The sequence below is a fragment of the Helicoverpa armigera genome, chromosome 1 (assembly GCF_030705265.1).
Source record: "Helicoverpa armigera isolate CAAS_96S chromosome 1, ASM3070526v1, whole genome shotgun sequence".
Taxonomy (NCBI): domain Eukaryota; kingdom Metazoa; phylum Arthropoda; class Insecta; order Lepidoptera; family Noctuidae; genus Helicoverpa; species Helicoverpa armigera.
Genome location: NC_087120.1, coordinates 10193913 through 10220629, shown reverse-complemented (window position 1 = coordinate 10220629; position 26717 = coordinate 10193913). Strand labels below are relative to the sequence as shown.

At 36.0% G+C, this 26717-nt stretch overlaps 1 protein-coding gene across 8 annotated transcripts in view; it reads right to left on the bottom strand.

Moving 5' to 3' along the window:
* LOC110374605 (potassium voltage-gated channel protein Shaker) overlaps positions 1-26717 on the bottom strand; it is a 281576-nt gene that overhangs the window by 247853 nt on the left and 7006 nt on the right. For 4 of the 8 annotated variants that reach the window (XM_049838181.2, XM_049838184.2, XM_049838190.2 and 1 more), the window contains exon 1: positions 9919-10740. The exons of 1 other annotated variant lie outside the window; for it this stretch is intronic. In XM_049838181.2, coding sequence (XP_049694138.2) covers positions 9919-10115 — 197 coding nt within the window. In that variant the 5' untranslated portion in view covers positions 10116-10740. Of the gene's footprint in view, positions 1-9918; positions 10743-26717 lie in introns of those variants that run through there. 3 more of the 8 variants (XM_049838188.2, XM_049838232.2, XM_049838219.2) reach the window with 3 other exon arrangements.

Sequence of the window (26717 nt, the reverse complement as noted above, 5' to 3'; positions counted from 1 at the left end):
TTTATTCGGGGTGTCATCTTCTGAACCGATAGTTGTCAATTGTTTGCTGTCAGGCGTATACAAAGCGAATCGGTGTAGCCTAAGAACCGAGCGGTAAATCCACTAGTGCGAGAGCACTGTTGATTAGTGATAATTAGCAGCAAAATGTGTATCTGTGAAGGTGTGGTAGGCGTGCTTTTTGAGTACGAGCTGTTAGGAAAATTGTTTTTTTTTTTTTCAAAAACATAATCATGCTTTATTTTCATTTGTGTCTTGGAAAACTTTTTCACGCAACAGTATAAAATAATTCCGTTTGTTATCCAGCTCGCACTATAAATCCAGTAGCAACCTAATTGGAACGACGCTAAGAAGTTTTTAAACAACCAATAGAATTCCGTTATTGAGAATCTCGTTTCTTTACACTTAGTTGGATCCCTGTACGGAAAAATTCTATAGGTGGTTTAAAACTCTCCGCTCCGCTTTGGCGGAGTCTGGCTACTAAAATTATATCAGAAACACCTGAATTATTGAGGTGTGCGGAAATTCAGTTTGATTGTGTGATTTAAAAAGCTCTATTTTTGATTCACAATAGTCTAGCTTTTTCTTAATGTGTAGTTTTTAAAGGCACAAGATAAAAGAGTAAGAAATATGTTAAAGTAGCTTCTGCCACCGGTTTCACCCGCATCCCGTGGGAACCTCTGCAAGAACCTGGATAAAAAGTAGCCTATAGCCTTCCTCGATAAATGGGCTACCAGTAGTAGATTAGCGCGTTCAAACAAACAAACAAACTCTTCAGCTTTATAATATTAGTATAGATGATTTCCATCCTTGTAATCATAATTAAGTATCTAAACAAGGAAATTTTCGCAAATCTAAAACCGACTGACTACTTTGTCCAACTTAAACAGCTAATCAAATCTAGTAAGTTTGTATGTCAAACCTGGCTAACTAAAGTACATGTACACGAAACCGCAATAATAATATTGTTGACGTGGTTGACGAATATTTCGTTTATAATAGTTCAAGGTCATCTTGTTCTTCAAGGTCAATCTAATGGAACAGTTGACTTGCACGCTTGTAAGACGTAGGTAGTTATTTTTGTACTGCTACAAAATATGGCTATTGTTGGGTTAAAATAATTGTATTTTTAAGATTAACATTTTATTACTGTTCCACTGCAGATCGCAAGGATCTTCGGTGGAGTGTTTGGGTGTGAGATGCCATAAGGATTGGGAGTCGAGACGATTCCCGGCCCCCGTAGGTACTCTCGGGTATGTGGGCAGTGAGTAGTCGAGTCTGGGTGTTCGCCGACCGACTGTCTAGCGTAGGCAGGCTGGCAGTATGACTAATCGGGTTTTCATGAAAACCCAATTGACTGCTATTCCGAACTTAGTAATTCAGTTCACTAAATAAAAGTTCCTATTTATTAGATCTTTTCTTTTTTGACTTCGACACTGTCATTGACAAGTGTCAATTTTGTAATAATGCCTATGACTATATTTATGTATCCTCATGAGAAAACTCTTCATGTTGAACCGAAAGATTCCGAACGGCGCCTTGTGCAACTACTACGCAGTCGTGATCGCCTCAAACACAATCTCATATTTCTTGATTTTACTGCACGTTATTTTGATATCATCCAATACTTTTCTGTAGTTAGTTTCAATTGATTAGTACATTAGCGAGCAACGGACCATGAAGTAAAAATTAATAGCATTACCTTTTTAATCAAAGATGAATACATTACGTTTCTTACTTTTGATTATAGCAGTTATTCATTATTGTGTTCTGTGCAAATGCAAAATGGTAAGAACTCTTGATTAAGGGTACTTTTATGTTAGGGATAGTTGAGAAAACTTTTCATGGAAAAATCTAAGAATAAAATGACTCTATTGTCTTAGCTGCGTTTATTACCTACAGCTCTTATGACAAAAGTCTTGCCGATACGATATGTACGAGGTTTTTATCAACCAAACAAATAAAACATGTATGTACCGAAATATTATAATAGATGTCCTTGTTTCAGTTAAATAGCGACGATCTGACGTGTGATTTCAGCCAGGTAGGTACAAAATATTATTTTTTATTATTTCATGGCCCCATGTGATGTAAAATTAAATAAGAAAGTTATTGTTAAATACTCTAGTGAACCTATTCGATGTTCATAAAAAATAAATCTGTATGTGACTTCTAAGCTTTTGTTCGATTAGTTCTATTTAGACGTGAAATGCAGGGAGCTGTATAAACATAGGTATTATAGTTTAAATATTAAAATAATACATCATTTTTATCAACTCATAAAACATTACAGGGCCGAGAACTAAATCATACAGCTGATAACATGACACATTATGATACATACACACCCAGACAAGAGGCCTTTCTATTTAATTGTTCGTCGAAATGTTCGTTAGTAACATTCACATCAATAAGTGAACTATCTTCGCCGGACTTACACTTGAAATCTTGTGTCAATTCAACAAACGAAGACGAAGCCTATGAATGTCAAACAATAAGATATAACAAGTTAAAAAACAGCGACAAATTATTATTTTTAAATCAAACAATACCGAATAAAAGGTTTTACTTAGTCGATTGCTTACTTAATTCGGAAGGTAAGAGAAAATGCTACGAGAAAGAAGTTCCTAATTTAGGAAATGAGGTTCGTGAAATAAGTTCGAATCGGAATGAAACCATATTCGAGGAGTTTGTATGTGAGGAAGAAGCACACGTTAGACAGCGGCGTGATACATTCGCTAACACACATAATTTTGGAGAGCAAGCATCAATACAATTGAGCATGAATGCTGAAACTTATGTACAATCTAACAAACCCGGGGTATCGAATGTAGTTAAAATGGTTTTTCCTGGAGTCATACAGATTAAACGTTTGAAATGCACTGATACAAACTGTCGATACAGCGGCCGCGGTAAGCCTGAGCCTGTGAAAGCACCGGCACAGGATCCACCAGGACAAGAGTGACCAATTACTTTTGACAGGTTTTTTTTCACTATTGGTCTTACTACAAAAACTTAACCATGTGTCAAACACTTGTCTAAAAAAAGTGTGGTTCCAAAATGGACCTTCTTTCAACGTCATAATTTGACATTTTTTTAGACAAGTCTTAAACTGACGTTTAAACGTTTTTGAGGTAAGACGGTATATTTAAACCATCGTTTTGTTGCTTCCTACTGCTAATATAACTTAACAGTTAAAAGTTCCAGTATCGGCAACAACAAAATGTTTGTAAAATTATAAGAATAAAAACTACTTGGTGGTAAATTGGATTGTATTTGAATACGTTGAATATGTTAATCTCATCATCATCATGATATTATTATACCTGTTGAGCTATATGTGGACTAGGGATGACAAGCAAACTTTTACTTTTTGAACGGTAGCCCCAAAGCATTGACGTTCTGCGGGTTAACTACAGTTTAAACTTGCACAGCTTTTCATTTCAACTGAGAGCTATTAACTGGTTTTCCTTTCAACGACACGCCATGTACTCATTGAGTACAATGGTATGTGCCTCGCGGCCCGTATAATTAATACCTTTCAATACAACACCGCCCTGCATAGCAACGCGCCAATGGAATTCTTAGAAATGGAATGTACACCTTGACCCCGTAAGTATCCCTACAGTCGGTTTACTTAGAATTTTCACTGTACTGCATTGATGCCTCGTTAAACCCGAACTTACCTATCGAAATCATGCTTGAAAATCCGGTTTCCAAAACCATGCTCATTAACAGCGTTGCTCCATTTATTAGGATTTACCCATCAACTAGCAGCCTGCGAAATGATATCCAACACAGAATCTACAGTAACGCACTAATTTCAGAATTCACCAGAAGTAAAGGCATTTCCCACATAATTATACCGCAAACCGACGCAAACATCGTTAAGGCTTTGGTTACAATTATGTATGCTTAAACAACTTTCCACCTATAATTAGAATATTCTCATTAATAGTTAGGCCCTGGAAACTAGTTCATATGCACTAATAAAAGCAGTGGCCTAGTTCAGTTGTTTCAATCATGTTATTAAATTCAAAAAAGTCTACCGCCTCTCGGAGCATTCGTTAAACGGTTAGATTTAAATAAGATCGACTGGGGAATATTTAATTGTTTTTGTTTAGTTAAGGTTCGCCTTTATAATGCTTGTTCTTTGTCTTCTTGCTTCTGCCAGTAGCTACAATCCCGTTTCTTGAGACGTAGAAACGAAGAAGTACAAAAGTCAACTCTAACTTGGGTTAGCAGATTTTTGTTGTTATTTACTAAGTCCACCTCTAGATAAATATGAGCACAATGGTCGCAAATAGAATATTAATAAACCTTTTAATGTAATGTAGCTAAATGTCATCCAAATCAGTGGTGTGTTTTTTCGAGTGTTTTTTACCCCAAATAGAAATTATTGTTGTATGTATAATATATTAATATAATACATATCTGAACATATCAGACATGTTACAGGCTCATTATAAGTAACATAGATTGGATAATAATAACTAATGTTTTCGTGTCAACAAGCCAAACGTAATTAAATTATCTCATGACAGTATTTTGATGCGCTCATCTGAATATTGATGGTTTCTACTTGTAACCTCACCACATTGACCACAAATATTTATTTAAAACATATGAGTATTTCATTAATTGTATTTGAAAAGCTTTTGTGGTATATTATATTATATGTATATAAATCTCTGTGGACATCACTCTGATCAGCATAGCTGAACTAATAAAAAGTATTTAATAAATTAAACGATTTAAGTACTCAATAATCAAATCAAGCTTGATTAATATGTATATATGTGAATTTTATTAGCAATATATTTAATTGAATAATGTGGTTAAACTACATATTTACATATTTTTTACTATGTATTGGATTCTTTTACGAACATTTATCATTACAAATGCACACAACTCTCAGACCCGCAATAATTTTCATTGTTCCGGTCCGCAATCGTACGACACAGAAAAACAACTGTTTTGTTATTATTAGTAACTTGTTCTAAATGCATTTTTATTTATTCCATGGTACCTAATTGACTGATAAGAACAAGCCAGGCTGGTCTTATGCGACTTTGCAATAAGTTTTAATTTGGTGTCACTTGAAACTTATCAAGCTCAACAACTCTTTCAGTCAGCCAGTTATCATTTCCTTTCAGTACTGAAAACTGTAACTTTCTGCAAAACAATACTTGGATATATGATATCACAGTTTATGAAGGCTCGTAAGCGACACGATAGCGATAGATGTCCGCTTGTCAATCGTTATGTGTTACGAGAAGCGACTGCAACACTCTAGCGTGTATCTAGCAGTATGTAGGTCTGTATCTATCTACGATCCGTACAATTCACGCTCGTGTACACCATGCATTCAAGTTGACGACTGATATTAGTCTCTAGAGAAATGCTTCTACATTTCTCTTATTGTTTTTATTAACTATTTAATTTGCTCTTTCCACCCACATTCATACTTAAAACACTTTTTCTGGACTGTGGTTCGTCCCTCCTCATTAAATGCCTATGACATAAAAAACGTTTGCTTCTCGTCTTTTCTATGGCTGGCGTTTCTTTCAGACTCTTTTTTATATAAAAAATATGCAATTCTATAAAAACAGTATTTTAATGACTTTTATTACAGGCGCTTTATTATCCAGCTTTAAGATAAGAAGAGGAAAAAAAACTGTAATTTTATACCTAAGGACAGCTGTCCTTAGTAAATCCTTTCGTAACCTTGTAGCTCCTTTTTAACTTAATTAAACAAGAACTTAGCATAGATGTGCACGTGTACAATTTCAAAGTAATCATAAGTTACATATCTTAAGTATGTAAGTACAGAAGAAGTTTTTTCTTTACGTTTAACACAACTCGTGTTTGTAATTACAGTTGCAGTTTTTTAAAAGAAGTTGTCCTTTAAGTAGCCATTTTTTTTAATGTTCCATAAGACTCATTTCTCTTTTTCTTTTTCATTCGCCAATTTATCTATACTGGTAAAGAGAGATGTTTATGACAATCATAAATTCAGAATTGAGTATTAGCGTCTCGAGTTTAAAGCTTCAATTTAAAGATGGATTTTATTGTATTATCCATCATTAGTTATCAGTCATTCTACGGCAACTTGTCTAATGTCTCGGATTTTTTCCCGAATACTTTTGTTACATATTACTATTGCTATTTATCCACGTCACTATGCTCGCTTCGTATTCCTAAGGAAACAAGCGTCTCGACCGCAGATAGGCGAGAACACCAAAGGGCTTGTATATAGGACAGGCCGCAGCAGTGTTTGTTCGAGTATAAAAGAGCTCAAATGAGTACCCTCTCGTTGACTCCTGTTTTACGCCTTTTAAATTTATAAAGGCGGTTGCTTTGTAGCGGCATGTTGTCGAATTAAATGTACCGGAATATCCGAGACGGCTGGTACAAGTGCACTTGTAATTCAAAGTTGGCCGGTTAGATTGAAGGGACTACTTATTTATTCTGTCGCCCAAATTATGTTTTATTCAGACTAAATGTTATGAATGCGGAAAAGGTTTGTTTGGTTGTCGCGAAAAAAGACTGAACCAATTTGGATGAAATTTGACCAAGGGATAGATAGATCTAGAACATGGATATAGGATGGAAGACGGACTTTACGGGACGTCTTAGGGCCAAAGTTGCCGTTGTTGTGGGTGTTCAGAAGAATTACCACGGCCGCGGTCCTGGTACACAAAGGGTTGCAGAAGATGGGTTTCAGTCAGCAAAGTTTTGACACTAGCTACCACTGCACCCACAGCGGAGAGGTAATTATAAAAAATGAATAATTTTCTTCCTTTAGCCTACCCGCACACTGAAATTGAGCGTTAATTTTCCCGACGGTTGTTTTTTTTTAAGTTAATCGAAAATTCTGTCAAAGTTTTAATTCGGTCTGATGTCGGTCAAATACCTGGCCGTTGTTATGTGCGCACTTCAATACGTCTCCGTAGATACTTATCTAGCAAGCGATCAAAACTGTCGGCCGACTAAAAAATCACCAGTTATGTATAAGCGTTTATTAGTTTTGTCCTTACAGGCTTTATAGATATTGTTGGGATATGACGACATACGGTTAACATGTTTGAAATTGATTTCTTTAGTTGCGTGAAAGTTCTTGAAAACTCATAAACAACGGCGGTATAAACTTGTAACATGATTTGTTCAAGTTTTCAGATAATCTAAGTTTTGATTCAATATTATTTGTTTAGATGTTTGTTAGGGTTTGGACGCTGGTTATTTAAGTTTAAGTGCCTATGAAAGTACTAGTTTGAGTCCCGATTACATAAGTGTCGTAGTTGAATAAGTAAGTGGTTTTAATTAGATTGGTTGGTCTTTCCGAATAGTAATTTTTAGGGCACTCTAGTGACGTCATTTTGTAACTATGAAAATTTTAAAATTTTGGGTCCGAATGGTGATGATAAGGTTAAGCAAAGCTTGGCGCGGTCGCTTTGTGAATTTTTGACCATCTTGTCATGTTGAGTTGTCCGTGCTTCAACAGGCACGATAAATTGGTGGCTGTCATTTAAACATCATCTAACGGTCGATAGTCAGAAGCTAGAAATTCTGACAACCAGTGTTACCAAAGCTGGGTTGCAGAGGTCAGATAGGCAGTCGCTTCATCTAAGACACTGGTTCCCAGCTGCACCCAGTTAAACTGGAAGCCGATCCCAACGTAGTTGTAAAAAGGCTAGGCAGACGATGAAGTGCCTAGTATACCTACAGTAAAGAAGTCCTTGACTATGATAACCCTTTCAACTTAAGTGCTGATAAAATCTGACCACGACCTAATCGAAAAACCGGCCAAGTGCGAGTCGGACTCGCGCACGAAGGGTTCCGTGCCATTATTTAGAAAATGAGCAAAAAAATCACGTTTGTTGTATGGGAGCCCCGAAAAATATTTACTTTATTATAGTTTTCAGTATTTGTTGTTACAGCGTCAACAGAAATACATCATCTGTAATTTCAACTCTCTACTATCACTGATCATGAGATACAGCCTGGTGACAGACGGACGGACGGACAGAGAAACGAAAACAATAGGGTCCCGTTTTACCCTTTGGGTACGGAACCCTAAAAATGACAAAAATGTATAATGGTGCTGGAAGGCTAAAACAGAACATACCTAGACAGTTAATTTCGTTTCAAAGTTGCATGTTATAAATAACGCAATTAAAATAAAGTTGTAATTGTAGTTTTAAACTTTGGACTCAACAGTGAACGTACAGTTTTTGGCAGTAATATAATTAAGATATAGTTCCTATGAACTAGGTACAGTGTGGCCAAAATACCTAGTCGGAGGTTTAAAAAACCTCAATGATTTTATGGTACCTATGTATGTATAACTTTGCAATCTATCATTCTTCGTCTCTATACCTACTAAGTATTAATTTCTAACCGATTTCCACAAAAGGAGGTTCTCTTAACCGATGCAGTAATATTTTTCAGTTACGTCTTGAGCCTGTCCAGCCTTTTCCTAACAATGTTGGGTTCGGATTAGACCAGTGTCTGGAGGCAGCTGAGTACCAGTGTCTGGAAGCAGCTGCCTTTCTGAATTCCCCAACCCACTACTTATCCAAGCAACCCTTTGGTAAGACTGGTTGTCGGACTTTCTGACTTCATCTATGAAGACTGCCAAAAATGTTCAAATGACAGATAGGATCAACCAATTTTCCAAGCCTTCCGAAACTCGTCATAATACGTTGGTCACCCATCCAGTAATCGACTGCGAGAAAGGCTGCTTTACCGTAATCGATAAGCGCGGCTGTTACGTAGCCGCGATAAGTTCCGAAGAAATAATCCTATGACTTTTAAAAAGCATACTGTTAAATATGGCCTCGAAACTATACACTCCGTTCAATTCCGCCTTAACAAAACTTAATAAAATTAATTAAAAATTAGAACCTTCCAACTCCAAATAAAGTTTCGTCTAATACCCAAAACGAGTACATATCTATTTTAAGTTCATGAAAAGTGAAAAGAACCCTACGGTTATATCCACCTATTACGAATAAGAGCAGCTTCAGTTAAACCAATCACCTATCTTTTAAATTGTTTTGTTTCAATTTCAATATAAAAGATAAAGAGAAATCGCAGAACTCCTCGCTTTGTTAGGTCGGGGTTAAATAGTAAAGCCATCGTGTAAATAACTCTAATGGAAAAACTACAAGCAATTACTTCTGTATTTAACTTAGCTATTGAGTATTTAACCAATTAACAGTTTAGAGCCGGCAACAAAGTAACGTTTTATTGTCTGATTAAGTTACTTAGTTTGGACACTGTTTACAAATAAAAACCGTCCGTTAATTGCCCCAGCTGAACCATTAAAACATCAAAGCCGCTAAAATAAAATTATCGTCACCGATTAGTGTTCCCGCATATCGTTGAAGTTCTACAAGTTTATAACTCGCAAAGAGTCCAGTTCGCGTGTTAAATTTCAAAGGAGACTAGCGGATTGTTCAGTATAATTTAGCTGTAATAAAAAAACTTGGGAACATCTAAGGTGTGGGTATAATGAGGCCTCGCTGGAGATCGATCGTAGACGGAGGCCGATGCGGTAGACCCAACGATTTCGCAAACAGCTCACTATTCCAAGGTGACTACATGAACATTTTTACGTTAAAATTGTTCAATGTCAGAACGACCGCAGAACTAAATTGGTCACAATATTAAGCTCAGGTCGCACGCAGACGTAATTTCATGTTTCAACACGCCAAGGATTAACTCAACATTAGCTAACACCGTTGTACTGGCATTAGTTACGAAAGTTTTAAATATTACTGTGCTTTACAAGTTGGCCATGGGACTTGATAAAGTTTAGTTTGGTTTTGTTTATGTTGAAGTGTGGTGAAGTGAGGTTGATGTGTGGTTGATGTGGGGACATGAGAGGTGCTCGTATGCTGGTGTCGGACTCACCTCTTCCTCGGCTTGCGCCTGGGTCTCCGGCGCTCGCCCTCCAGCTCGTTCTCGAGCCCGCGACGACGCGGGCCCGGTGCTGCCCGACGACGATCCACTTTGCGGTCTTGTTGCACCTCCCGGATATCTTCCACTACGGCCACTCTAGGCACGCAGTCATCTTCCTCAATTGGTTTTGGTGTCTGCGGTGCGCCCATCCGAAGATGGCGTTGACGCCACCACAGCACCCACGAGCTGATGTTGTCGCGAATCTTGGTAATGAACGAACCGGCTTCGATAAACCTCGACGGCTTCACGTCCACGATATCTAATATATATTTATTACTATTACAGACGTTATCTCTCGCTTAAATCTAACTTAACTTTCTAACGAAGGCTCAGCTGGCAGTGTAAGCGCACGTTAAGCGGTGATAGGTGAACTCAGCTATAAATCGCGCCCAACGATGTTCCCATCGGATAAACTCGAACGGAATCATGTCCACGTACAGTCTGATATCACAAGCAAAATGTAAGCACTTATATATTTTAAATATAACTTATAAATATTGGCAGGAATGTGTGACAGTTAAGTTGGCGGTGGTCATTTCTACATTATTTGAACGTTTGGCCGCTCTTAAATTTCGGCGTAGCCATAGCGACGGCTTCACTGTTGTCAGTCACGGGTTCGTACATGGCGGGTGCGCGCGTATGGTGAGCGGTGCAAGCGTGCCGCGCGATGGCATCAACAAATGTTTACCGTGACTGACGTTACGTAACGAGTTCGTACCGAACGCGCAGCCGTGGTCGCGCGACGACGCCGAGCGCGCGAGTGCGGAGGCTTCGCTCGTATCGCTCCGAGCCGCCCGCCCTGCCGCCCGCCCTACCGCCGCGCGCCGCCCGCCCTCAGCTGCCTAGCCCCTCTACCTGTTACCGCGGTATTGTCCTTACTCAATCATTTTTGGTCAAACTGTTCCGGCAATATTAGTTTTTAACTCTTGCTATCTGTTGTCAAGTATTGCAGTGATCGTAAATTAAGCCGCAACGCGCCGACGGGCGTAGACACTAACATTTTTATTGGGTCAGACGTGCGATCTCAAGGTCGCACAGAGAACATTCACTTCGATTTAGTTTACGAGTTCTCTTAACAACCAGACATATTGTGTATAATACTGGACGCAATGCGTAACAGAGATGATATTAAAACGGAAGACTTTGTGAATTGTCTTAATCTTGAACACTTTAAAATGCAAATCATTTTAAAATTTGACGCTTTAATTCGAGTTGTTTTTATTCGTGAACGTGAGAAACGACGTGGTGATGCAGAGGATATCGTGTACATTTTAAAATTCGGGAATACCGGTTAAAAAACCAGCCTTTGGAGCAACCTGCATAAATTTTAGTTTTGTATTTTCTACAGGCAGTAAAATCGTGTTGAATATTCTTCCTTCGGAATATATGTTACTGACTGAAATCCATTTATTCTTGATCCATTCATACTCAGTAGACAATGTAATGTGGGCTCAAGTCTATAATTTTTATGAATTTTGATAACAATTAGGTTCGAAACTAAAATATTTATGGCTCACTTCAGAAATATCTATATTTTGTCAAATGGGTAAAAACTCCTTCGTTGTTAAGGTGCATGCCAGATGTTCATCTCCGAGTCAAGTGGCTGAATGCCGGCTATCTATTGAAAGATCTCAATATCCGTAGCAATGTACGTAGGTAGGTACGATTCGGCTGGTCCAGTTAACGCAGAGAATGTGGATACCATTTGGATAGTAAAGCTACGTAGATATATTTAAATACTGCCAACATATAAAATACAATGAAAACGGTAAAGAAAATATGTAATTCTCGAACTATTTTTTGTATTTTATGCCTGTATTTATTTAACACTTTGGAGATAAGCATCTCCATGCGTCTAAAGGCACGTAGACATTACATTGTGCTCCATGATTTTAAATGTTTACGCATGTAAAACACACGTCCGTGCACAGCTGTTAACGGGCAAATGATGATGATAAAATATTTTTCATTGTGCACCTATTCGTGGTATGTCGTGGTGGCCTAGTGGGTAAAGAACCGACCTCTCATACTTGAGAGCGAGGGTTCGGTTCCAGGTCAGGCAAGTACCATTGCAACTTTCATAAGTTTGTAAATAGTTTCTAAGCACAGCTTTATAATTAGAACTTTCTAAGTATATCTTGGACACCATGACTGTGATTCAGACGGCACGTTTTGAAGGTCCCGGCAGTCATTAAACATCTTTGACAGTCGTTACGGGTAGTCAAAGCCAGTATGTCTGACACCAGTCTTACCAAAGGGTACAGGTTGCCAGGGTAACTGGTTTAAGAGATCAGAGACGCAGTTGCTCCTTGTAAAACACTGGTACTCAACCGCATCCGGGTAGACTGGAAGCCGACTAAAACGTAGTTGGGAAAAGGCTCGGGGGATGATGATGACCTATTTATTCGTGGTAAAGTAATGAAACTTTTTCTTCAATCTGTCTTCCTGGCCGGAGCTGAGTGCAGAGAAGGATTCTGTGTTACGGAGATTGAATGAATCACATCACAAAACAACCAACATAACATAGCGTCCTCATCGACATAATTTGTTTCTTCATTGTTGATCCCGCTAAACAAATATGTCAATTTATTGTCAGAAGTCATCACCATCACCCATTTTACATTAGTCCTTATTTTTGGTACATGAAGCTCTCTTTATCATAAAACATCCAATTATTCCTGGTAACGAATTACCACTATATCCTATCTATATATTTACAAATACAATCATCAACCAACGTAGTGTAAAGTAAATTATATGTCACAAACAAAAGCTAACTTCATATGGATTTTAATTAAAATCTGATTTTGCTGAACAAAGGGCTTAAATAAATGCACAATTATTTTGGACTACAGAATAAAAAATTACTTATTGGTCACTGGTTTTAACTAGCCAACTACAAATTGCTTGACCACAGCACTCAAGACCTAATTTACTGCGGGTGCAGATGCGGGTGGCACAAAAATGCTTTGACTCCAGACATTCCGAAATGATAATATAGCATAAAACAATTTTTTATTTAAGGACTGGTTACTCTTCTTCTTTGTCGTAAAGCATACCACGATCTTTCAGCAATGATAATACCTTTTAAAAATCTGAACACAAAGATTATTCCAGCTATTAAAATTCTTAAGACGATTTGTAAACTTTAAATAATTTGGATTCATAAAATATACAAAAAAAAATCTGTTGAAGAAAATTCTGATATCATCATTTAACATTATAAATAAATAAATAAATAAACATTCATCATACGCAACCTTGACCCAGTAGCTGAAAAGTTTCATGTAGGTGCGATAGAACGAACAGCACAGCGCTTAGCTCAATTCTAGTGTAATTATAATGGTTTACGACCTAGTAAACCCTAGCAGTTTGAAGGTTGAAATTTCAGAATCCAAACCTTGTGTAAACGGGTGGTTTCGATTTTAATGAAGGCCTCTCTCGAAGGCATTTATTTAATTTAATATACGATTGCGATTCAGTAAATAGTTTTGCTGTAACAGTATTTCGTTTTTTTAAGTAACTACTACTAACTTATAATACACTTGACGTAGAGGTATAAAACATTTTGATACCTACTCGTAAAATATGTGTATGAATGATTATTTTGACAACAGTGAAAAAAAGTAAAATGGCGCCGTCGGCCAAATGTGGAGCGCGATTTTCTATGTTATTCCCAAATAATCCACCCCCAAGTTGAAGCAAATAAATAGGTAAATAATTACTGATATGGTTATTCCACTTTCTTATGTGTATCACTATCAATGTGTCTTCTTTTTACGATAAGAGGTAATTAGGTACATTATATGTTCCACTTACTATGGGACAGTAAAATGTCATCTAATGAGCATCGCCAACTTTTGAAAGGAATTCCTGGGACATTGCAAGACCATGAGAGCAATCCTTAGCATACATAGGTACATAGATTCCCAGCGCTCAGTATGCGACAGCCACATAACACTAATTGGTAACGTAAACTAAGAATAAAGGAACACTTTGCACCCGTATACTGGAATCCATGATGAATAAACTTACTAAGGAATGACTGTTGGTGAACATCACAAATGTGTGTTTACGACTCGTAATGTTTTTATCGACCTAGAGCTTTTCACGCATAAGTGCCTGTGCTGCCTAGATTACGCAACTATTACGGTGGCGTTTTCGGAAACTGTGAGTGAAGAGAGCCTAAACTTGCAATGCATAGCAGAAATGCAACACTCACGGTACGTGTATGTACTTTAGATAACTTCGTGAACGTATGGTTTGGAAAATTCTTGCTTGATAAAACTCAACTGACGACTTTTTTAAGTTAACCATATCAACTAAATAATTTTTCACGATCAATTTATCATATCTCTACTGCTAATACGGAGCAGTGCAATTGCCTATAAATTCAATCTGGTTCCAATAAATAAGCTTTACATACCACTACCTTTTATTGCAATGTTTTAGTGTAATAATAATCCGTAAAGGTTATTAAAATTCATCCAACAAATAATAGAGTTACATACCCAAAAAGGTTTCATATAGGATGAAGCGATTGAATAGAGAATGGTACTTCTGGATAATATGATGAGGAGATTATTTTCTCTGTAGAACACAAATAAATATTTTTCATTATTTTTATCTATAAATATTTTATATGAAATTAAATTAATCTTTTCCCGCTGTTCCGAAATCTACCTAAATGAAAAATGGCTTCATAACTGGACTGATAAATGTATTATAAATATTTGAATGCCGTTACACGGTAAACGTTAATTTCGAATTTCCAATCGTGTAGCTCTCGGGTCGATTCCAGGTACTGGGATTTATTGCTACCAAACCTAGAATAGTTAGTTATATTTAACCGGCTAATGGCTAAGTGTTTTCGCATAGTACTCTGACATGTACCGTTATTTATAAAACGAATAAAAAAATAACCTGTTGAGCTTTTAAATATCAATTTTATGTTTAATATAATTATTTACTTTTAACGTCATCATCATCATCATCATCATCAGCCTATAGCAGTCCACTGCTGGACATAGGCCTCTCCAAGTGTACGCCACTGAGATCGATTTTCGGCTACTTTTAACGTGAATACACAATATTCTGAAAACTACCTATGTAGTTTTTCAAGGAAAATTATTTGTATTTGAACGTATTTCAACATGATCAGCTTTCAATACTTTTCATTTTGTCAATTTAAAATGACGTTACTATATCTAGCTCATTCGTTAGATTAAGGACTGCTTTGAATCGAGCTGCCAACTGCAGCGTGCAGCGTCTTCGAAGCGACAACGGTTTGTATGTACCTATTTATGTTATTATATTTATATGAAATGGCTTCTAAGCGCCTACACGTGCAGATGAAGGCTCTTGCACGTGCAGACCGGTTGCTTAGCAACAGCCAATCCTATGTAACTTGGAAAAAAAGCTTTTCTTTTTTGAGATTAGTGCTGGTATCATTCTGCCACCTTTTTCTTGACCTTGACAGAAATTTTATATTTTTCTTTTTATGCCAGTGCTTTTTCAGTAAGATTTGTTTTGTTATGAGTTTTTTTTTTAAATTTTCGGTTAGTATCGTAAGACAATTTTAACCGTCAAATCCGTAGCGGACCCCAATCGGGGTCTGAACATCAATGTCACCGTAAGCTCGGTTTAGACCCCAATTGGGGTCTGCGAATCAGTCATACACTTTCCTAATTATTTACGCTCATATTTATTTTCTTTCCAATCAAACCACATTTGTGAGTACTAAATAAAATAACTAAATAAATTTAAATTATTTTTACGCATTCAAACCTTTCATATTTAGCATCCCGTTAGAAATATACCTTTTTAAAATCCAATCGTAATTACCGGGAATTCTGATCGAACTCGCCATGTTTGTTTACATTAGTTGTTTTTTTAAATTTGAAGACGCATAGACAAGATGGCGACGGTGATAGAAGTTTTGCATCGAATGATCCGATTCGTTAAAATAAAGAATCGATTTAATAATTTTATATTATAATATTACTAAATTGCACTTTTGTATAGGTACTTACCATAATCTGAAAATAAATTAGGAAAAGTAAAATGACTTAATTTATTTTGAAAAAATGCTAGAAAATCAGTGGTAGAAAATACGTTGTAGCCGGAATAAAAAATCTTCGGTTTTAGGGTTTCTGAAGACGGCAAATGAAGACTTATTTATTTCTTCGGGTGTTTTATGTGCAGGATTCCTGTAGACCTGCCAAACTTAATGGCGATTCGTTACTTCCAACTTTTAACTGAGCGGCAAAGCTATTTGACGAGAGCCGTAGATAGGTGTAGTTATCGCAAAATTTTATGACGATTTCATTGTTTGAAAGGGCAAATAGTTCGCTGTTCATCGAAAGCTGGTCCAAGATGGAAAGATGGCCGCCGCCGACTTATTTTTAACCGACTTCCCAAAAAGCGGAAGTTCTCAATTCGACCGTTTTTTTTTGTATGTTTGTTACGCGATTACTCAGCCATTTATTTATCGATTTTAATGATTCTTTTTTTGTTTGATAGCGTATACTTCCGAGGTGGTCCCGTTATCATCAGGTCAGGATCTGATGATGGAACCTTGAGAAATCGAGGGCGACTTTCGAAAGTTGCAGAAATACATAGGTTGAAATCTTATCACTCAGGTGTTTGCCTGGTAGCACTATTCAACAGTGAAGGTTTTGAGCTGAACTGATGATGGAGACCAGTGAAGTTCGAGGGAACTCGACAACTGAATATTTAAACTTTCTCGTGTTTGTGCTTATATTATTCGTATTTACGAGGCCTCTGCAACAGTGAAGGAGATGGAGACGAGAGAAGTTCGGTTGTCGAGATCCCTCGACCTTCTCTGGTCTCCATCATCAGGTCAGCTCCAAACCTTTACTGTTTCATAGTGTTATCAGACATACATCTGAGTGTCAAGTTATAACCTTATCTATGCTTACAATTTTCGATAGTTGCCCTCGATTTCTCAAGGTTTCCATCATCAGATCCTGGACCTAATAACAAATATGGGGAATATACCCTTTCGACCAAAAACAAACATCCAAATTGAGAACCACCTCCTTTTGGGATTCGGTTAAAATTTTTGGTGACTTTAAAATCAATCAATTATTATTATTGTTTCTCATCATCAAATAAGTACATTACTTTGGTAGTTACAAATTGCATTATATTTCAGAACACCAGGCTTACCCTCATCATCATCATCATCAGCCTATCGCAGTCCACTGCTGGACATAGGCCTCTCCAAGTGCACGCCACTGAGATCGATTGAAGTAGGCTAAATACCTCTATGAGCAGGCTTACCCTCCGCCGAAACAAAATCTTAGAATTGTTCAGAAATAATATAAGAATAAATTAAAATTCCGTAATAGGTAATAAAAATTCAATTAAAGTTAAAAATTATTACGAATGACGCAACACCAAAATAAATAATACATATAAAAATTTAATGCTAAAAACTTTCATAAAACTTAAACATCTTTTTTCTTAACAACAAAAACAAATTGAACCTATAATTTAAAATTAATAAATAAAATTGAAATAAGTTGCTATTAAAAAAAATATATAAAATTGGTATTCGATTATTTATAATAAATATCCGATTTAGGTATCGAATGCACACCGATGATTGAAAAAAAAAAAAAAACTCTATTCCAAACTCTACTTGTCTGTGACTTTGATCTTGTAAATATTGTTCATTTTTATTGTGTATTTTATGTGCTGATTTTTTAGTTATTGAACATAAATAAGTGCACAAAATGTATTGCAATGGATTGAAAATGTTATAAATATGACGTTTGTGTTGTGTTTGAGAAAGTGATGCGATTATTTATTGGTAAGTTTTCACCAAATTTGAAAAGCCTAACTTTTCGATAGACTTAAAAACACCGTAATTATTATATTTTTCTGAATTAACTGACCCCATTTGACCTTTGCATGTTGTTGTCAAATAAGTGAGCTCTAAAGTTATAGGTAAAATACTTCTTATCAGGCATTACGGACTTAGAATTCATGTGTTGAAAGTTAGTACAAATTTTTGACTTCCATGTCGCGATTCAAAATATCCCGCCGAATCAACGGTATAGTCATATGTCAAAATCTTGTCGAGCAGAGGGGTTAAACAGTGAAGACCTATTTTTGTACAAAGTTCTGGTCAATATAGATACTCGTCAATAAGTCCAAACCGAAATAGCAGCAGTATACTATACCTATATAGGGTTACATCATGGGGTTCAATTTCTCTGAGATTCTATCATCGTAGTAACCTTAAAGAAATCTTCATTAGTTTTTATATTCAGTCGTGTTCTGATTTTTGTGTCAGTCGTCTTCGAGACAAATATTTAAAAAAAAAACACGATTGAATCGACTCCCAAACAGACTACAAAATTTAAATAAGTACTGAGTAATGGCCAAAAAAAATTAAAATACGAGGAAGCAGGTGTATATTCAGCAGAATTTTCATTTAAAACAAAATATGATTTCGCAGCGCAATTATCACAATATAAGTAGGTCATGATACAATATAGTTTAACCTTGGTCTTCGTTCAGTGCAGAGACCTTCCAGGCTTCAAGGCCAAGTTAGATCGCAGTGCATGTCTCGATAAGCAGCGCAATTTCCGACTTGCATCGCTTAACTAGATTTGCTTGTACAAATGGGTCTGTTATTACGAAGCCTATTTAAAGATTGATTTATGATGATTTGTGTGATAAAGATCGGGATGCAGTGAAGGTAAGAGTCCTGATATTTAATCGCCACAGGAGTTTCCGATACCTTTACCAAAAGTAAGTCTTAAGAAAAGTTCCAACTATTGACCTAAGACCTTGAGGCCATTTGGATACATGTGCTCTAAAATAATCAAACCTGGACACAGCAGAGGTACAATGACGTTACTTGCTGAATCAGTTTTGAATTTGTCCTTTTTTTACTTCTCACCTATTATTTAAATAGATAAATGTGGCTCTTGGAATTATTCTGCTGCCAAAATAATAAGCTATTAAAGTCTCCGCCCGTTAAATGCATAGTCTGTGTGGTGAAGACTGAAATATGATTCAGTGGGCAATTTGCGTGACCGGAGGTTAGCCCTAGTACTTGCTTATTGGCTGCAGAACAAGCAATGCCATTCAACGTCGATAATACTTTCGTATCAACATTATTTTTTTGCCACCATCTTATTTTTTTAATCGAGGACTGACATGGCTGTCTCAAACATGCATAGTTATTTGGCTCAAACTATAAGCATCTGCAGCAATAATGTTAACGATGGAATTAGTTTTTGTTATTTTATCTTTTGTATTTTTTACCTTTTGATTTTTGTTGTAATATTTTTAATTTCATTAACCCCTCTGCTCGACAAGATTTTGACATATTACTTTACCGTTGATTCGGCGGGAATTTTGAATCGCGACATGGAAGTCAAAAAATTGTACTAACTTTCAACACATGAATTCTAAGTCCGTAATGCCTGATCAGAAGTATTTTAACTATAACTTTAGAGCTCACTTATTTGACAACAACGTGCAAAGGTCAAATGGGGTCAGTTAATTCAGAAAAAGATAATAATTACGGTGTTTTTAAGTCTATCGAAAAGTTAGGCATTTCAAATTTGGTGAAAACTTACCAATAAATAATCGCATCACTTTCTCAAACACAACACAAACGTCATATTTATAACATTTTCAATCCGTTGCAATACATTTCGTGCACTTATTTATGTTCAATAACTAAAAAATCAGCACATAAAATACACAATAAAAATGAACAATTTACAAGATCAAAAAGAAGTAGAGTTTGGAATGGAGTATTTTTTTTTTTTTTAAATCAGCGGTGTGCATTCGATACCTAAATCGGATATTTATTATAAATAATCGAATACCAATTTTATATATACCTATTTTTTAATAGCAACTTATTTCAATTTTATTTATTAATTTTAAATTATAGGTTCAATTTGTTTTTGTTGTTAAGAAAAGAGATATTTAAGTTTTATGAAAGTTTTTAGCATTAAATTTTTATATGTATTATTTATTTTGGTGTTGCGTCATTCGTAATAATTTGTAACTTTAATTGAATTTTTATTACCTATTACGGAATTTTAATTTATTCTTATATTATTTCTCAACAATTCTAAAATTTTTGTTTCGGCGGAGGGGTGTTCTGAAATATAATGCAATTTGTAACTACCAAAGTAATGTACCTATTTGATGATGAGAAACATCATAGTAATAATAATTGATTGATTTTAAAGTCACCAAATATTTTTTACCGAATCCCAAAAAGGAGGTGGTTCTCAATTTGGATGTTTGTTTTTGGTCGAAAGGGTATATTCCCCATATTTGTTATTAGGTCCAGGATCTGATGATGGAAACCTTGAGAAATCGAGGGCAACTCTCGAAAATTGTAAGCATAGATAAGGTTATAACTTGACACTCAGATGTATGTCTGATAACACTATGAAACAGTAAAGGTTTGGAGCTGACCTGATGATGGAGACCAGAGAAGGTCGAGGGAACTCGACAACCGAACTTCTCTCGTCTCCATCTCCTTCACTGTTGCAGAGGCCTCGTAAATACGAATAATATAAGCACAAACACGAGAAAGTTTAAATATTCAGTTGTCGAGTTCCCTCGACCTTCACTGGTCTCCATCATCAGGTCAGCTCAAAGCCTTCACTGTTGAATAGTGCTACCAGGCAAACACCTGAGTGATAAGATTTCAACCTATGTCTTTCTGCAACTTTCGAAAGTCGCCCTCAATTTCTCAAGGTTTTATCATCAGATCCTGACCTGATGATAATGGGACCACCTCGAAAGTATACGCTATCAAACAAAAAAAGAATCATCAAAATCGATAAATAAATGGCTGAGTAATCGCGTAACAAACATACAAAAAAAACGGTCGAATTGAGAACCTCCGCTTTTTGGGAAGTCGGTTAAAAATAAGTCGGCGGCGGCCATCTTTCCATCTTGGACCAGCTTTCGATGAACAGCGAACTATTTGCCCTTTCAAACAATAAAAACGTCATAAAATTTTGCTATAACTACACCTAACTACGGCTCTCGTCAAATAGCTTTGCCGCTCAGTTAAAAAGTTGGAAGTAACGAATCGCCATTAAGTTTGGCAGGTCTACAGGAATCCTGCACATAAAACACCCGAAGAAATAAATAAGTCTTCATTTGCCGTCTTCGGAAACCCTAAAAACCGAAGATTTTTTTTATTCCGGCTACAACGTATTTTCTACCACTGATTTTCTAGCATTTTTTTTCAAAATAAATTAAGTCATTTTACTTTTCCTAATTTATTTTCGGATTATGGTACCGTATACAAAAGTGCAATTTAGTAATATTATAATATCAAATAATATAAAATTATTAAATCGATTCTTTATTTTAACGAATCGGATCATTCGATGCAAAACTTCTATCACCGTCGCCATCTTGTCTATGCGTCTTCAAATTTAAAAAAACAACTAATGTAAACAAACATGGCGAGTTCGATCAGAATTCCCGGTAATTACGATTGGATTTTAAAAAGGTATATTTCTAACGGGATACTAAATATGAAAGGTTTGAATGCGTAAAAATAATTTAAATTTATTTAGTTATTTTATTTAGTACTCACAAATGTGGTTTGATTGGAAAGAAAATAAATATGAGCGTAAATAATTAGGAAAGTGTATGACTGATTCGCAGACCCCAATTGGGGTCTAAACCGAGCTTACGGTGACATTGATGTTCAGACCCCGATTGGGGTCCGCTACGGATTTGACGGTTAAACTAATAAATTGACCAACGAGGGCGAGGCTCGTACGCATTCCGAACTCCTTGCAGTACTGGCTGCAACTAGCTGTTTACTTTTTAGTTCGTCTTTTGTTTCTGTTTTTTTGGAGTTGTCATCGCGCCGTATCGCAGCGAGCCGCCCTCTCGTTTTTTCTTAACTTCTTTAACTAGTTGTTTAATTTAAGGCCGGGTTTTCCCTCTTTCCCGGTGATTACCGCAAACTATTGATACAGTCCACCTCCCACCGAGCACAACTTTCGTATCAATTTTTTTTTGCCACCAGTCTATTTTCTTAAAACAATGACTGAAATGGCTGTCACAAAAATGCATAGTTATTTGGCTCAAACTATAAGCATCTGCAGCAATAATGACATCTCTATGACGTACTTCAGAGAAAGCTGAAATATTCATGTAACTGGAAAGTTGGACTGCGAGTTACCAGCATAGTTCGGAGTCTTTCCCTTCCTAGGTAATTAAAATGTAACCTAGAAGCCAGGCTAATTAGATCAAGATTTCAACTATCTTACTGCAATTTAATTTTATTGAAAGGAACTTATTAATTAAGTGTCATAAATTAAATATTTTCTCAGAATGAAAACAAAGCTCTTAGTCTAAGATATTGAAAGTTGTGTAATGGAACCGTAGACATTAATTACATTTTCTTTCAGTTATTTTATGATCTAAACCTGCTCAAAGATATTCAACTAATTTCTCTTTTGAAATATCCATGAATAATGTTTACGATTAAAGGACTGAATTCTTAATGGGATACCAGTAGTATTCTTAGACATCTCTCTTAGATAGAATAAAAGAAAAAAACTAAAATTCTCGGACAAACGGTGTCTCAAGAATCAGATTTTAAGAATATCTAGGTATCAATCTATAGCGACATATCACTATATCTATAATACATACGAAAGATATAATTTCTGGAGCATAATAGTCTATACCTGATTTGTTTTTGATTCTTTGGTTACAAACACCAGATAGAACCGAATATAACAGAGTAATGGGGACCACACCAGTCGTACATAATAAATAGTTTTCCGAATGGAAAACAAACAATGGAACAAGCGATCAAAGTCTCTATGACAAAGAAATAAGATCGATAATCTAATAAACTTTTACTAGGGCCAGCGGTTGCATTTCATAATGGCGGTGAATCATCAATAATAATATTACTGTTTTCGTTTATATGGATCTTGATTTTGGGTAAGAAGAATGGTGCTATTCTTTTTTTCTAGGCTTCGAAGTGTAGCGAGTTGCAATAAGTTATGAAAATCGAAAAGTTTTATTTCAAAAGACATGATCGTTAATAAGGACGTAGCATGACGTTTATGGACATAAACATTGACGCTAATTACGTTGGCACCTTTTAAATGAAAAGAGGGTTGTATAATTATGTACTTAACTGAAAAAAAAACGGAAACTTTAAACTTTTACCAATTTTTTTTAAGTTACATCTATCATCAATTTATCTTCTTTAATACCTGAAACATGAATTCAAAAAAAATATATTAATCACGAAATTAAATATAGGTCATAAAAATACTATAGTTTGAGCTAGTTAATAAAGGAGATTTTTAATAACCTAAACGCAAATATCGCGTGACCTAGAGACACACGCTCAGCGGTATTAAAATCACCACCGTGTGGCTATACAACCAGTTACTAACGTTACAATCCAAGTTGTATACCAAAATTAATTTAATCCATGTAGATATTGAGAAGCTTTCAAATATAATTTATAAAACATTATCTGTTTATATAAAAATGAATCCCTGTAATCCCGTTCACGCCATCACCCGTGAACGGCTAGACCGATCAAGCATAATTCAGAGGGGAGTTAGCTTAGACCCAGGAAAGGAAATAGGATAGTTTTTGTGACCATCCGGCTACGGGAGGTAATTATCTCGTGACGTGGGTGAAACCGCGGGGGAATCTAGTAATTTATTTGAAAAGCATGCGTGTTAATAGCAATGTAGTAGTATTGAATTTTCTGGTCTCCAAAATAGCTTAAGATCTATTAAAGTACAATGTACAATTAAAAAGTTAAAGCTAGGAGTCCGCAATAAACTTTACTTTATCAAGTTAAAAGCGAAGCTACCGTTTAGCTTGTTAAAAAAGAAACAATACTCGCTCACTTTCTCTGGCCTTTTTATCGTATATCTTTTAAATAGTATTTATTTTTTAATTGGGACGAGTAACGGCAGCCAGAAGGATAATCGGCCACGACGAAGAAGACCAGTCAGCTGCGCAGGACGTTGCATAGTGCATAAGTATTTTGGTCAGACACAGGTACAGTATTTGTTCCCCCATTTGACTGGAGGGAGATCAGGCTCAGGACCGACATTTATGTACCTGATTATTATGCGTCTATGCACGGGTACATCAACATCAACTTCTAGACTCCAGGCTGATTCGTGGAGGTTTCTTAAAACCGGAAAACCAACTTTGGCCCGACCCGAGAGTCGCGTTTTCCGACCACTAGACGAACTTTGTAGGCGTGATAAATAACAGTAAGCTAAGTACACTCAAGTAATTGTGTGACCGTAGTGAAGAACCCACTTACCTTATGGCCTCACCATTAAGCGACCGTGGCCTAATTCAGGCAGCTATTGCTCTAAGATATTCAGGTGTTTTGTAGCACTTTCAGCTTAAAACCATAAATAGGAGACACAAAAAGTTCATAATTTTCTAATTTACAGAAGGTCATTACTTTGCTTTTACTTGCGTATCTTGTTGTATAGAATATTTAATAAGTTAATATAAGTATGTAGTTTAATTATTTATGTAATTCATAGGTGCGGGAAAATAAAGAAAAATATATTTAAAGTAAGAAGATCGATAAAATCTCTAGATGCTAACATTACCTATTACTATACCTAGATTGTATATAGTTTGTTTGCGCGTCAATCTCCGGACTACCACCGGATCGATTTGAAAAATTGTTTACAGGGGACTTTTATGCGAGGGCAGGGAGTAGGTTCCAATACACATTTTGATTTTGTTATTTGTAAAACATGGTTTGGAAAACTAATTTTCACATTGAATGCAATGCCTGATCGTTGAACTGTGGGTATATGCACTACTATTCATCTCCGTACTATAAAATTTCAGTATGCGAAGACGCTTAATGGTCATTATAAGTTTACTAAAAGATTACAACTCAGGTGAACTGAAGCTGTAATGGTGTTGATCGCTTGCCTGAAAGCTGACTCCAACAACAACATAGTGGTAGGCTTCGTTATGAAAAGTTAAAACTGAGTTTTAGTAGGTCAGATTTGTATGTAAGAGAACTATGGCAAGGTGTACTACAGATTTTATCGGTGTTAGTGCTTTTGGTATCAATATGGATTCATTGTGTGATGAAAATTCTCATTTTAGAAAACTGGGAGATTTCGCGTTACGTAGACTCTCAAAAGATAGTAATAGGTAGATACCTCCAGTTCAAAGTAGGGTGCAGCTTGAAGGAACCCGCATACACTCATTAGTTGTAAATTAAATTGACCACTAACCCGCTGTATTTCGGAACGCATAATTATGTACGCGAGACGCAAATGATTTTCTATTGTTTTATAATTAGCGACATACTAGAGGTTGATTGTGTATTTCACTGTTAATATTATTATGTGTAAGAAGACAAATAGGTACTACTGGTAACTGGAGCAGTTCTTAACGTTGTCGTGATATGAATGGCCAGTTTCACCAGTCCCTGATAGTCTATCAGGAACTTATACTACAGATAAACTATAACTTTTGGTTTCATAGGTCTCGGATAGCAATGTCGTGTGAAATTATAAGCAGCTTTTATCTGACAGATAGGATTAACTATCACATAACTAACTAACAGTTTATCGGTAAACAATGAAACCGGGCCCCCACGGAAAAGCTTCAAGTAGTTTGAGTTTTACAAACAATACTTCCCGCGTTTCAATTGTTTATATTTCTTTCATTCATAAGAAGAGTTTATACGGGAAGACAATGCCACATTCATGCGACCATCATTGTGCGTCGAGTGGCAATGTCGCGGATCGCCGACACTCAAGTAGAGTAGACAGTTTGAAACTTGAAATTGCGACTTAATATACTGAGTATTACCTATTTGTAGTTTAACAGACCTCAATTTAATTTAATTTGTTTCATTTGAAGAAAATTTATAAGACATACTTTAGTAGTTAAGTACTTTTTAAGGTAAACGTAAATCGTGTCAAGTTAGAGATAGATATTAGAAAAGAGTTGAGCAACTCCAATTAGATGACAGAGCTAGATTCATTTACTGTTGAAAAAATATTGCGAAATCTGAGTAGCGCTTCCTTCAGATTTTGGCTATTTTGTCTAATGATTTGGCAACGCTCGTCTATGGGAACAAAATAGGTAAGTATAATACACAAAGGAACCTAATGCTCGTACTATCATAAAACATTATAAGCTTCTAGAAACAGGCTGTTAATAATTAATTTCTATACTAGCGCAGAAATAGACATTTCATGCTAAAACCTATTAAAGGTAAAAGTCATTTGCGTCACTATGTCCTAGGTTAGGTTATGTGTGACGATGTCCTAGGCTATCTGGTAACTGTGTCAGGGATACCATAGTCGCGAGGTCACACTACCATGCAATCGGTACCAGTAAATATGCAGATATTTTTTTTCCGCAAGTACAAAAATAAAGTGTCGATCGATACTGTTCTACTAGCTTGCTTGTAATACGTAATGTGGTGTACTTATGTGCAGTCGTACAAATGAAGTTATTTTACTTATTCTACACTTGTTTAAGTCATTTACATTTTCTTGGATCTAAAACCTTTATGGGTATACCTTATCTTCCTTGCCAGCTAAAAGCTATTCAGATAAACTAATTATCCTAGGTTTGCCGGATGTTTTACAAGGATCAATTTCCTGTCTGACCAAACACGATAGCCGCTTCTTGGAAACTGTTAGTTAACTACTTAGTCATCAGATTTTCTGGCT